This window comes from Pezoporus occidentalis, unplaced genomic scaffold, assembly GCF_034315485.1.
Source record: "Pezoporus occidentalis ecotype Australia unplaced genomic scaffold, CSIRO_AGI_Poc_V1 ctg9, whole genome shotgun sequence".
Classification (NCBI taxonomy): domain Eukaryota; kingdom Metazoa; phylum Chordata; class Aves; order Psittaciformes; family Psittacidae; genus Pezoporus; species Pezoporus occidentalis.
The window spans coordinates 5,364,007-5,378,111 of record NW_026916262.1 but is presented as its reverse complement, the minus strand read 5'-3'; the positions used below and the strand labels follow the sequence as shown (position 1 = coordinate 5,378,111).

At 40.0% G+C, this 14,105-nt stretch overlaps 1 protein-coding gene across 1 annotated transcript in view; it reads left to right on the top strand.

Moving 5' to 3' along the window:
• The first annotated feature begins 2,897 nt into the window (after positions 1–2,897).
• Positions 2,898–14,105, top strand: part of CASD1 (CAS1 domain containing 1) — a 30,209-nt gene continuing 19,001 nt past the window's right edge. Inside the window, exons 1-4 of the mRNA XM_062605028.1 lie at positions 2,898–3,169; positions 11,312–11,408; positions 12,090–12,210; positions 13,722–13,766. Of these exons, the coding sequence (XP_062461012.1) occupies positions 3,037–3,169; positions 11,312–11,408; positions 12,090–12,210; positions 13,722–13,766 (396 nt within the window). The 5' untranslated portion in view covers positions 2,898–3,036. The remainder of the gene's footprint in view (positions 3,170–11,311; positions 11,409–12,089; positions 12,211–13,721; positions 13,767–14,105) is intronic.

The following is a 14,105-nucleotide window of genomic DNA, read 5'->3' as shown; positions in this document are numbered from 1 at the left end:
AAATGCCTCCTGATGCTTTTCATTCCTAATATTCACAGATGTTAATATTCATGGATGTTACCCCATGCATGCAGTAGTATTATATCTCCTCTGCCTCCCAAAGGAACTGCTTCTCTGTTTGCTGGGTCTTCTCTCTGCAGCTGCTGTAGGTATTCTCTTCCTGCTGACAGCCTTTGGTGCTTCCAGCAGTTCAAGCAGAAAGCCAATGCGAAGCTTTAGCATTTGCAAAACAAAAGCTGAGGTTTGACAGATCAGAAGAGCTGGCAGACTTCTGGTTTACTTCCAGCACTCTGAGTTTATCGGCAGACAGGAAAATAGGTTAGGCACATAATTTACAAAGCTACTTCTAGCTAATAGTAATTCATGTCTGGAGTTGATTCCATAGTGTACTTTGCAATCCCTAATTAGCCTTTTATATCAGCTCTATTATATATAGTGGCTTCGGTGTGAGTTACTTAGTTATAACATGCCAATTTCAATTAGCCTGTGAAAAACAAGGAGGTATCTGTAAGAAGCAAGGCTGCATGCATGCAGAACACTTCCTAACTCATGGCACTTCAGCCAAAAGCTTCTGACTGAACTGAGAGAGATCTCTCTTGCTGAACACCTGAGCAATGTCTCCAAAGGAGCGATGAAGCAAAAGCAGATGCCTTACATCCATGTAAATATTTAATATACACTGATGGATTTTTCTTATTCAACCTGCAACAAGATCAGTATGCATTTGAACAGTCCTAAAATAACAGACATGTAATCCACACATCATTTTCAAGCATCACTGAAGGCAAATGTTAGTGCTTCATGACAAATGAGGACTTCCCAGGGACTTCCAGCAGCAGGTAGCACATTTAAAAGAGCCTTCTGAAGGCTGTGAGACGGAGTGAGCATTTCTGGATGTTGTCATTTTCTGTGATATCTGTAATATGGTTGTTTTGGTAACTTTTTAATTTCTGCTGTTCTTTCATTGGAAGAAGCTGATTCAAGTTATGAACCCTGAAATCCTCCAGAGAGACCTTGCACTAGAGAGCTGAATTCTTTTTGAGAGGAAAAGTTATATTTCTCTGTTCAAACATTGTACCTAACTGAGAAGCTGAGTCAACACTTCAGGAGCTCCAGCTGAACTCCATCCTTTCTGCATCTATACAGCTTACAGTAACCACATTAATTAGGGTAAGTTTTGAAGTGCTAGACTCACAGTCATAAATTCACCTTGTGAACTTGCAACACAGCCTGCAAGCTTAACACAGTTATATTGCAGAATGAGCCAGGATGAAGCAAATATGTTTTGGTCAGATGAAAAGTCTTACTCATTCATGTTTACATGTTATAAAAGCAAATGAAGGAGAGTGTCTGTGGTCTCCCATGACTGCAGGAAATTCACATTTCATAAGACTGTTCAGAATCATGAATGAGCAACAGTGCAAAAAGCTACAAAATATACTGCCATAATACTTTCAGTTTGAGAAGCTGTTAATATTTAAGTTGCTTCTTAAAGTGTAAAAACTTGCAGCTGTTCCTTGAACACATGTGAAATGAGGACAAAGCAAGCTAAGTACTAACAGGAATATTTTAACAAATAATAAAGTTTGTTCACAGTAAGAAGGCTTTGAAAATTCCTGACTTTTTGAATGATGTGTGACCAAAAAATAAGCCATGAATGTGAATTTTTCATTTATGGGGTAAAAGAATCCATACTAGGACCAGATGGAGGGGGAGGGGGTGGTGTTCTGTTGGTTTTGTTGTTGTTTTGGTTTTTGAACCAAAGTTAGTTTTGAAAAATTTGAATTTGAAATTCAAAAAAACCCGACCCAGTAACTACAAATCTGGGCACTTGGGAGTTTACGTGGTACCTTTTTCCCTTCTCTCCCTGAAAGAATAAACCTGAACACTTTAACACTGCAAAGTGTTTTTATTATTTAGAAACATCGCTGAGAAAGTGAATTAATCAAAAGACTGAACTGAATAGAAAGAAATACAGGCTGTATGTCGGATGATAGTGAAAACATTGGTTGGGTGGAAATGGGATATAAATGGAATATTTAGTAACCGCACATAATAGAAGAACTCAGATTTTGTGTGTACACTACGTTGCGTTTGCATAATACCTTAAGTTCTTCTGGTTTTCAGATATTTGAAAATAAAACTTTGCCTGTAGTGTTTAAACTTCCTTGTTTTGTTTCAAAAGTTTCACTTCTTTTCCCCATGTTTATTTTTTCATGTATTATTCAATTAATAATCAAATTCAGTGATTTGCAGAACATTCAGAACAGCGTTTTCTGGATGACAAGGAAATTGAAGGATGGTGAAATAAAAACCAGAGACGACTGCTCGCTGCTTGTTTCCCATGTTTATGCGAATACACACTGAACACCTTTTTTGAGTTTTATGTCTGTGTATATACGGTTTATATACGGTCACCTTATTTTATGGCAGTGTGGTTAGTGTGGACACCTGCCCTGCTCCAGGCCCGGTGGGTCAGATGGGCAGCTTCTCACCATGAGGAAGGAGCACGTCGCGGAGAGCAGATTTGCTGCCCTGCACCTTTCCCCAGTTACGACTCGGGTAACTCCCTGTGGAGGAACAGGATTTCCCTTCGGTAATATTTCAGCATCGCTGGGAGGAAAGCCAGCACTGCCCGGTGCCAGCAGTCACGTACCGGGTCAGGAACAACCCCTCACCCCGATACTCCTTATGGAGCCCAGTCCCAATGGACCCCGGCGACAAGAGAGCTGCCGGGGGCCGGTAAGATGCCCCTTTCGCCGCCGCCCCTCAGCCGCTGGCCCGGGGCGCTCCGCCGCGGGGCGGGAAGCTCAGCGCTGGGGCCGCCCGCTGGAGGGCGAGGGAAAGAAGCGGCGCCAGGAGGAGGGCGGCGGCTCCGCCCCAGCAGCGGGGCGTCGGGCTGCTGTCAGCCGCTCCGGTGGGGACGGTGGCAGCCGGCAGTAGCGGCGGGGTCTGCCTTAGCCGCCAGCGGGGACCCAGTGCTGCCCCGCAGCGCCCGCCCGTTCCATCGCACACTGTTGTCATGGAGGAACCAAGATGGCGGCGCTGGCCTACACCGGGGGCAAGCGGGAGATCAACTACTACTTCAGCGTGAGGAGCGCCAAGGTGCTGGCGCTGGGCGCCGTCCTGCTCCTCACCGCCTGCCACGCTGCCTCCCGCCGCTACCGAGGTGAGGGGGCGGCCGCGGGCGCTCCGCGGGGGGCCGCGGCTGGCGGGCAGCGGGAGGCGGAGCCCAGGTGGAGCCCGGGGACCGCGGCCGTGCAGGCAGGACGGCGGCCCCTCGCCCGCCCAGGGTAGCCGCAGCGGAGCCGAGGGGCGGTGGGGAGGACGCTCGTACCCCTGCCCCTGCGGGCTGCTGCGGAGGGTGCAGCTTGGTGCGGCTGCTGCGGGAGGCGAGCCTGGGAACGGTGGCGGCGGGGAACCAGCGGCGGGAGGGGAGCAATGCCCCCTCCTCCGGGCCCAGCCTGCGGCGCTTCCCGTCGGGCGTGCATGACTGGCGGGGTCTGTGGTGGCGCGGAGCTCTGGCTGTGAGCGTAGCCCTATACCGGGGGCCTCGCCGGCGGCCAGGGGGTGACTTCTTCCCTGTCACTTGTTTCCCTACAAGATGGTTAACGGCCGTGACATGGCAATGAATGATTAAAATTGGTGTAAGGCTCGGTATATCGTGTTTTGCTGTTTGAACCGTTCATAACGAAATGCAGACTCTTTGGTATATGAAGCAAAATAAAAGAGTTGTTTGGTTTCATGTGTTACTAGTGGTTGTGGACAAGCCAGTAACCACGATCTGGTGACCACAGCTGGAGAACGTGTCAGGGCTGCATACGGGTGCATGTCAGTAACAGGCGTGCGGGGAGCTTTGCTATGCCTCTTCATTCGGGTTGTTTTGTCCCTGAAGCTGTGAACCTTGCCATGATCTGTAAATGCAGTGGAACTGCTTAAAGGAAATACTTTCTTGCTTCGTTCCGATTCACGCTAAAAAATGCGGTATGTCTTTTTGGGTAAATCAAAAAGTTGGTCCAAAGACAGATCGCTGCAGATGTGTTTACTGTAGGACAACTGGTGTTCTAACACTTGCTGCCAGAGTTCACAGAAGACAAGGCTGCAGAGATTTATTGTGGAAATGGGAAAGGGGGTAGGGATCTTTATGGATACAGTTCTCTAGATTCCCCCCTGGCTGGCATGTCAGTAAGTCTGATAAACTGACTAGTGCTAAGTTGCAAGATATGGAAGCATTCACTGAATTCTAGAGGAGCTCAAGCATAAAGTAATTGAATTTGCCTGTTGTGCTGTATTCCATAAGGCACAAACAGTGGCAAAACTAGGTGGAAGAAGGGTGGCAAGTGTGATTCTTCTTTTTAAAGAGGGATTGCAACACCGGTGTAAGAAAGTATGGACTACCACATCAAGCAGATTACAATGAAGCCATAATATAAATAAATGATATATATTGTGGGAGATTTAATGAGGGGGTGAGTCACAAATTGCAAAACTGAGAATCAGCAGGCCTTTATGTAAGATGATATGGTATATATGAATTTTCACAAAGCTTTCAACAAGTTCCTTTGCGTAAGGCTTTTAGTTTCTATAAGCTATTAAGAGTAACAGTGAGGCTTTCCTGTAACCCTTTAAAAGATAAGACAGAGTGGGAGTGAATACAGTTACCATCTTCGGCTGCTTTGAATAACATTCAAAAGACAAATGGTTTAGAAAAGGAGGGTGGGGCATTTATAGCAGGCAAAAGTTTTCAGGAAACAGAAAAGCAGAGGTGCTTGAGAGATCATTCTACAAGCCTTCAGTGACCTCAAACATCTGAAATTCAGTAAATGTCAGTGTATTTTTGGCAATTATACAAAAACAAACCAGAAGATTTCAAATATTATGAATTATTGGGGGAAGGTAAATTCATAGTGATTGTGTCATAACACAGAGAGTATCAACTGAAAAATTAGCATGCAATACATTTAAAATGATCAGAAGAAACCACTGTTTACCCCCTCCCCCCCCACTCCTCATGCAAGGCATTTTGAAACATGTTGCCAAGATTTTATACCAAAAATACCATGGAAAGGGTTATTCTGATTTGCAGAGTGTGGATGAGATGGGGATGTAAATGTGCTGCACTTGTGGCTCGAAGTTGCCAGGCTATGAAAGCCCGGACAGTCTAGGGAATGAATTGCTCTCTATTTGTCATGCTTTTGTGCTTTGTCTTTGAATATCTGTCCTTAGCTGCTGTCAGGAATAGGAGAGCAGACAAGACAGACTCTCTTGCGTGAACATATGTTCTGCCACAGTGGGGCAAACAAGAAATTTAACAATGAATTAACCACCCCTGTGAGTACTGTCTCTCCTTCACAGATGTCCAGGAATCTGGACGAAATGAAAGAGAGCTGCAAATGAACAAAAAGGGCTGAAATCTATTTTGTGGGATGTGTGGGGTTTTCCCCTCCCACCAAAACCTGGGTCTTTAAACCTGATAACTGAAATTTTTCATTAGTTGAAACAGCAACTGCTTGAATAATGGAGAAAATGAGATTGAAAATGGACATGTCATTCAGGGAGTTAGGCATGTCTAAAGCCACATACAAGATCCTGGTGTCTAGTAAGGCATATAAAAGGTGGCAAAGACCACAGCTGTCTTTGCAGAAAAATAATGTATTAAGTCAAAATACTCTGTTATCTCATGTTTTTTATTATTTACAAAGTCAGGCTTATACCACAGAAGCACACTGATGATGTTCTAGACTGTCTTACTGCAGTTTTTCCCTTGGACAGTTCAGCCAGAAGTAAAAAGCCACAGAGAACATATGTAACCAGACAGAGAATGGTACATGTGAAGAAGGTTTATCAGTGAATCCTTCTTTCTGTGGGATAAGCATGGGTATGCAAAGACTACATGAGTGAGAACACTTACTTTTAAAATTTTGTGTGGTTTGGGTTTTGTTTGATTGTTTTATTTGGTTTGAGGGTGTTGTTTTTCTTTGCTTTGTTGTTTTGGGGTTTGTTTTTTTGCAAGGAAGACATTCTGGGAGTGATAAAGGCACATAGAGGCTGCTGCTTTCATACCTTTTCTTTTTTCTTACTATCTCTGGATAAGAGTGAGAGTATTGATGTTCTATGTTTTCAGACATATAAGGTTTCAAACAGTGGCAATTGGATGATTTAACTTTTTGGTAGTTTGCTTAGTTTATCTCACTCAGTTTAGAATTCCAGATTGCCATCTATTTTTCTTCTCCAACTGCAATATTGAAAAGTTCAAAGGCATCAGTGTTTAGAATATGCATATGTTTTATAAAGTGGTTGGTTTTGTCTTGGCTTCCTTTGGGAGCTTTTGGATGATTAAGACTTTAATTAGAACTCCTTTGTTTTGTCCGATTGTCTTCACATATAAAAGTTTCAGCTAATTTTTGCCTCAGTCATGCAAATACATATTGTAGATGGGAATGGATTAGTGCACTTCCCAGTAAAACTTGCGTGTATAAAAGTTACTTGTATGAAGAAACCTTGAACTGGGGTTGTGGAAGGTCAAATTCATGTTCAGGGAGACTGTCATATTTAAGGGTCACCTACATGCTTTGCAAAACTTAAAATTAATTAGGAGACGTTAAAGACTGCCTTTAAACTGCATACTCAGTGGGGAGTTAAGTGGACTAAATGTTTATAAGCTATCCAGTGAAGTTAGTGCTGTGCATATTTCAGTTATCATATTTCAGAAGTCAAGTCGTAAACCCTGCTGGAAATAAGGTTTTTTTTTTAAATTTTACATTCTTAAAATCAGCACTGATATATCCTGTTTAAAACTACATTTTTATTTTGAAAAATAGGGAACAATTGAATCACCATTTCTTCAAAATAGTGTATGCCTTTTAGAGAAAGCATTGTGAAGCATAGTCTGTTCTCCCATTGAACGAAGAGATTGAGATTTCAGAATTTCAGTGGAAACCCACAATTTTGAAGAATGATAAATTAGAATAATGAGCATAATAAAATTAGAGGAAATATGGTCTTTGTGTAACTACATCACAGTGTATCTAAGTGTAAAGTGATGAAAATAAAGCGTAATGTGTTGTTAGGATTATTTACACAAAGCATTAAGAGAGAACTTAAAAAGAATGTTCTGTGTTTTGTGTATAGAATAGCACTTGTGTATAGAATAGATTTCTTTTCCTTGTGTTTTGTTGTGGTAGTTCGTTTTTTTTCCTTTTTTCTTCTTTTAAGATCTCATTAAGGGTTAAGAAGAAGGAGTGGTATATTAAAATGAGGGTGATTCTTTGGCTGCTGTGTATTTCATCTCCTAAATAAGACTTGGGCTTTTCTGGAAGCACTCTTACGTGCAACCTCCAGTTTACTGTCTTGGCTCTGTTTCAGTCTTGTTTTACTCTCCTCCCTCGTTGCCCCCCCCCCCCCCAGAAAAAAAAAAAAAAACCAAAAAACCCCAACCTTCTACTATTATGTTTAAAGAAAGACAAAAGACTTAAGATATCAGACATCAGTAATGCTCCTGATGAGTTTCAGGAGCTTTCTGGTATTGCTCAGGGAAATAGTGAGATACCCAGTAGTTGGAGTTGGGAAAGAAGCTATAATTCCTTGGCCTAAAGTATTACCTTTATGTTTACAATGTATACAGTATGTGGTATTTGGAATGTTATTTCCTTAAACGTATTGTAGAATGGAGGATTGTTTTATTTCTTGGTAATCACAATGGGAGTGCCATGGAGTGCAGAGCTTCCAAGCTTGAGTTATGAACTCAAGATATGGAGCATGCTCTCCTATGAAGAATTAGTAAACTAAGATTCTTCAGTTTTGAAAACTTGATTGAGGAAGGATTGATAGTGATCTAAAAATGATGATAGATGTGAGTGTGAGCTGTTTTTGTACAGAAGAACTAGGGTATACCAAGTAAATCTAGGAGAAACCATATGATTCTTCAAGCAGCAGCTGTGGGTATGAAAACCTCTCATAGGAGAATGCTGCAGATGCTAAAAAACCAAAGAGAAGACTGCATGACTTTGTCAGAAAAAATCTGTGGAAGGTTCTGCAAAATATGAGAAACCACATCCAGCTCAGGAAGTCGCTGGATTGAACATGGAAGAATATTAGACAAGAACTTGATGTTTACTTGCCCTCTTCTTACTAGTCCCCAGGCATCTGCTTTTGGCCCCTGTTGAAGGCAGAATATTAGGGTAGAATGACCTAGGTCATGGTCTGACCATGCATGACTGTTCTTACTTTGTTATGCGTCTTCCTCAGCAAATTAATGGATTTCAGAGGGATTCTAGTTAGTAGAGGATTTTCTTTTACATAGTTCACTCTTACATTACTTTTCATCATCTGCATGGTGGAGGGCTTTGTAGCAGTAGCTGTAATAATTGTAAATCACCTATTCTCGTAATCTGATCACAAGCAAAATGAGTTTGATGTTTTTTATTATTTCTGACAATTTGATTTTTATGCAACTTGCTCAGAATGATACTTGACATAAGTGTGTATGTTTGAGAATTGAGGAAATTATGTTGCTTGAAAGAGTATCGAAAAAGGATTTTATTTGAAATTAAAAATAAAGGAAAATATGGTAATTTTGAATTTATTATTTCTACTAGAAAGATGCCTGTCCAGCATAGCTGAGCAATGCCAACATATTTAAAAAGTAGATGAAGAGTCCGCTTTCCATGTCATCTGCTGTGTTCTGCATTATTTCTGCAGAAATCTTGGCAGCAGTCTCAGCAGCTTTCTTCTAAGTAGCAGTAGTTGCAAGAAGAGCAGAAAGGCATTGAAAGACTCTTCTGGAAGATCTGTAATCTGTTCAGAAATCGTACTTAACTGAATAATGAAACAGGCACAGACTGGAAAAAGAAAATGATGTTGCTGACCTGGAGTAACCTATGCTGGTTGAAAAACAGGAGAGTTACAGAGACTACCTTTCTGGAAAGCCCTGGAGTTCGCCTTTCATCTGTGGTCTCAGCATACTTCCATGAGAGCTTCTTTAAATGTTCAGAACCAAGCGGCCTTCTGCATCTGGCCATTTGCCACATCTCATTGCTGCTGTGTAGCAGCTAATCAGTTTGACATGGACAGTACATGTGCATTGCAATTAGGAAGGAAGTGTTGATCTGATTTGTGGTATCTCAAGCATTTGCTTGAGACGTTACCAGCCAATTTGAGAGAATTCCTGAACTACCCTGGGATGATTAGTAGACTCTTACTGATGATAAAAATAGGAGTTTATCACTATGTATATATTTTATTTGAATTTTTAACAGATTTTTCTTCCATGTGTCAAAATCTGCCTCCAAAACCAGAAGTAGGAGTAAAGGATGACAATTTTAATAAAAAACAGTTTATCTTGCATATTAGGAGTATGTCATGTGGGTTGTTCACAGCCAGCCAACCCAAGCCTAGAGTTATGACCTTTTTCAAGACTGTTGCAATTCTTCATGTTATTCCAGCTCTTTTAGAAGTCACAATGCAACAGCAGTGAAAAGTAATTGAAGTTCCATGAGAGAAAGCAAGTTTGGTTGTTAAAGTTGCATTTTGGAATGAGTAGCCTTAAATCATTGTAAACAATAACTTGATCGTGTTTCTACTGCTGGGTTTGGGTGGAAAAATGAGCCAAGGAGTGACAGTTACAATACAGTCTGTTGTACATTGCTTTTTTCAGATTTTTATGAAAACAGGAAGGAGGAGTTTCAGAGAGGAAAGCTCATTGTCTGCGCTTCTATGTCATAGAATGGGTTGGGTTGGAGGGGTCCTTAAAGCCCTTCTAGTTCCAAACCTACTGCCATGGGCAGGGACACTTTGGAAAACTATGGAAATAAGTAATTTTCCCAATTATCTTATGTCCAACTCAAAAAATCTGAAAACCAAGCAACCAAAAAGAAGAGTTGCTTCAGTGCCTGTAATAATTAACTAGCTTTCGCTGTGATCTTAGGACCATAACTTAGGATATATTTTCTTATCAGAATGTTACACAAGGTCTTTCTTTACCTGATGCACTTTTTATTTCTTTATTTATTGATAGATTTGACTGTGGTCTTGTGGAAGCCTTTGTTTCAGCACAAGGGAAGTGATGCCATGGCTCTGTCTCTTTTTACTAAAAGCTTTTTACGGTTGTACTGATCTTTGAGGATCTTTGAGGACCGTGGGCCTGGGTCTCGGTAGAGGCAGCAGTACCTTGTAAATTCCCATTTCTGCAGACCTCAGGGTACTTGCATTTCATTCTGTTCACCTCGTCTAATTTACAGTTCTAGATAATGCTTCAGATTTCCTCATAGTAATTGAAGCAGAAAGTCTGTCTCATTACAGTATGTGGCCTACAGCAGCCCTGAAAAGAGCAGGTGGAAAACGCCCTGTTCTTTAGGATTAGTGCAAGTTTTGGTGGAGTAAAAGAGCAGCTCTTAGTTGAGTTTAAGGAAGTCAAGGTTTCACAGAAAGTGTTGTGGCCTGTGATATATTGTTCCTGAACAAGCTAGCACAGGTACCTGCCATTTCATTCACAACCGTTCCTCTGTTTGTCTGAAATGACGAGTATGACAAAAATGTTGGTGGGCAACTTCTCTTGCAGTGAACCATGTTCAGCTGTGTTCAGTTATAAGGCAACAGAATCTGACATGGAGTTTGCTGGGAGATAACAGTCCCTGATATCATAACTGAAGTATTTTATTTATATGAACTTACAATGACCTGGAACATCACCACCTGTAAAGTGATTAATCCTAATTAGGGTAAAACTTCTTGACTAGAAAAGGTACCTGCAGTTGAGAATGATCAGCAAGTTCTGGTATAAATGGGTTTTGTTTTGCTTATCAACCCAGCATGTAATGTCACCTCTTTTGACGTGACTGCTATGTCTTGAACAAGGAGATTGAGTAGACTTTCTTGCAAATCTCACGTTGACATTCATGTTCTGTAAAAGATGCTGTCTGTATATGGTGATTTGGTGTAGAAGATTAGGATATTGAACTGTTGTATTCTTTGATTTCATATTAGTGTATTCTGGATAGTAGATAGCACAGTGGATCGGCACCTGTTGTTGGAAATGCCGTTCTAGGTCACCACATCTTTCTGACAACAGAAATGGGATCATTAACCTTTGTGGATAGAAACATGATTTACAGAGAAGTGTGGTATGATAAGTGAGAAGGCAGAATTTGCAGAAACTTGTGCCAGAAGTTTTTACAATGAGTTTGGTTTTATTGCTGCTATTGATTGTTTCAAGTCCTGTGGTTCAAATATTGACAAATTATGATTGCTTTTAATGGCAATGGGGCTATGTTTGAACTTCATGTGTCTGAAATCTGATCTTAACGTTTTAAAGGTGGTGATACGTGTGAGTATCTTCTGTCCAGTGGGAGATTTCTTGGAGAAAAAGTATGGCAACCCCACAGTTGTATGATGCATAAGTATAAAAACAGGTAAGAAAACTCATGTCTTCAGGTTTTCTGCTTGGAAAGAAGAGTCACTGTTTGACTGCAGCTGTAGTGATCGCAGTGTCATATATTTTTCTCTTTATAGCTGATTCTCTAGGCTTTGGAAAATGTGCAGCATTTGTCAGAAGGAAGTGTTTTTCCTTGTAGATTACCTCTGTGTCTACAGTGTTTACCATAGTTAGATTTTTATATAAGAATTCAAGTAAATGTTGGTGATATTAGTACTGATACATGTTATGGAGAGCTTGCATAGCTTCATGTGTCACTTTCAGATTGCTGAAAGGAAAAATGCTGATCTTATGTGTAGAATCATGAGTGAAAAAATCCTAAATAAAATCACCATTCACTTTTTTTTCACCTACTAGCAAGAGACTTATTTTTTAGAATTATGCTTTTATTGCCATTTGGAAACTGCTGTGTTTGTAGCACCACAGAATAGAAAAGCTTGCTTTATTTTTTGCCTATTAGCAGGAGAGTTCATTTTCATTTGTATGCAAATTGTGCTAAACTTTTTATTAATTCAGCATGCTTTAAAAAAAAGATTTACCATTCCTTAGAGCTGGGTATAATGCTTAGAATTATCTGTATTGCTCTTTAGATTTTCTAAAGACTTTTTCCTAAAATATAAATTTCCTGTAACATGAATGTTGCTATTTTGTTTTACAGTGAAGCAAAAAATTGCCTCATAGACAAACATGTTGTGTTTATAGGAGATTCTAGAATTCGACAGCTGTTCTATTCATTTATAAAACTCATAAATCCTCAAGTCAAAGAAGAAGGAAATAAGGTGAGGCAATAGTTTCTTTTGATGATGTCTTTGTTTCTGTCTTCCTAAATTACCTCTGAATTAAAAAAAAAGCAAACAGGAAATTATACCATTTGCTGGCCTAGCCATCAGGAAGAAGAACCTCAAAAAAGGCCTTTTGGAGGAGAACAAGATTAGACCAAGGTAATTGTTTGGGTACAAATGATAAGTGAACTAGGAAGCTTGAGTGAAAATTTGTGGCAGTGTGGGAATAAATTAATGAAGCTGACTTGTCCCATAGCAACTTGGGCTTCCTATTTGGCTTCTTGATGAAAAAAAGATTGCTCCTTTGTGTGTTTTTAAGTAGTAGTAATTCGTGGGTTATCATTTGTCATTTTAAATGTCAGTGAATTGCTGATCTAATCTGTTCCTAAAAATCCTTAGGGCAATGACAGATTTCCAGATCTAACTTGAAGCTGAAACTAAAAAAAACTTCTGGTCTTACCTTCCTTTTAATCACTGCTGAAGAGCTGTCTGAGTTTTATAAGGTGAAGAATGTAAGTTTGTTTGGTGGAAGCAGTAAGAAAGGATTTAGCTGTATCATGTGTTGAACAGAAATTGATTTCTGTTGCTGTATCATGCTTAGGCGTATGCCTTCAGGGATCTAAGTACATATGTGAGGGAAAAGACACAGTTCACTTTTAACTGCACATCAGATTTGTCATTTCGTAATTCTGTCATTTAGAAGTGCAAGCTGGTGCCTTCTCCAGCAGACAGCGTGCAGTCACTTACGGTCAAAACAGGATGTTTGACTGACTGAATAATTTCAGTCTTCCTCATCTGTTGGTTAGGTCACAGCTGCTGCCCAAAAGTGATGGTGAGATGATGGAGTGCTATAATGGATTTTGAGTTGAGGCATATCTTTTGTCAGGTATTTAGGAAATCAAGATCTCAGTTTGTGGAAGAGAAATGCACTTGTTCTTTTGGATCAGGACTGAAACTAGTATTGTATTTTAGTAATATTTTAAAGGACAAATATATATGCAGCATCTGACTGCTTCCTTTCTGATTTCTTACAATAACACTCAGCAAATTTAATAATGCATTCCAGACTTTATTTCTGCCTGAAATTTTTTTAATTAAAACTGTGTTGATTGTTTTGTGTAAAGAAGTTGGGCAGCTGAAAAGGAAGGCTAGAGGAAAGGCAGTGTAAGAAAAGAAAGAGAAAAAAAAGTCTTTTTCTCATTTTGGGAGGCTAAGTGTAGATAAATATTTCATGCCTTTTTAACAAAGTGAATAGAAAACCTTTCAGACTTTGTTGGATAGATTTCTTACAGGAAAAGTAACCTTCACTCGAGTACCTTGTTTTATCAAGAAAGTAACATAAATATTTTTCATGAGTATACTGACAAGTTTATACAAGAAAAATCCTTTCTGCTGAGGATAAATAAACCTCCGGGTGAGAGCAATTTAACATACAAATGTAAATATTTTTTTTTTCCGTTCCAAGAGTTTGTCTCACTTTGGTTTTATTGTTTTGGGTTTTTTGACAGCATGGAAATATCCCATTTGAAGATAAATCTGCTTCAATTAAAGTGGTAAGTTTTTATCTAGTGTGAAATTGCAAGTCATCATCATATTATTATTTCATACAATGTATTCCAAGTTACAGTCAGAGCTGGATCTTTCAATTTTCCGCAAGTACTGTAAAAGTCAAAGGAAGCTCTAGACCATCAACACTATAAATTTTCCACAAAATATATCAGAGAGTATCTTAACATATTATGTTTTGAATAAGATGGTTCGAGAGACTTTGGCTTTCAGTACTTCAATTCTGTGTTAGATTTGGGCGTAAGTCCTGGAAGCATTTATAATTTTTCTTTTTGTCAGATATTATAATTTGGCCTTCCCAAGAATAGCTTTTGCCAGGAAGTTTA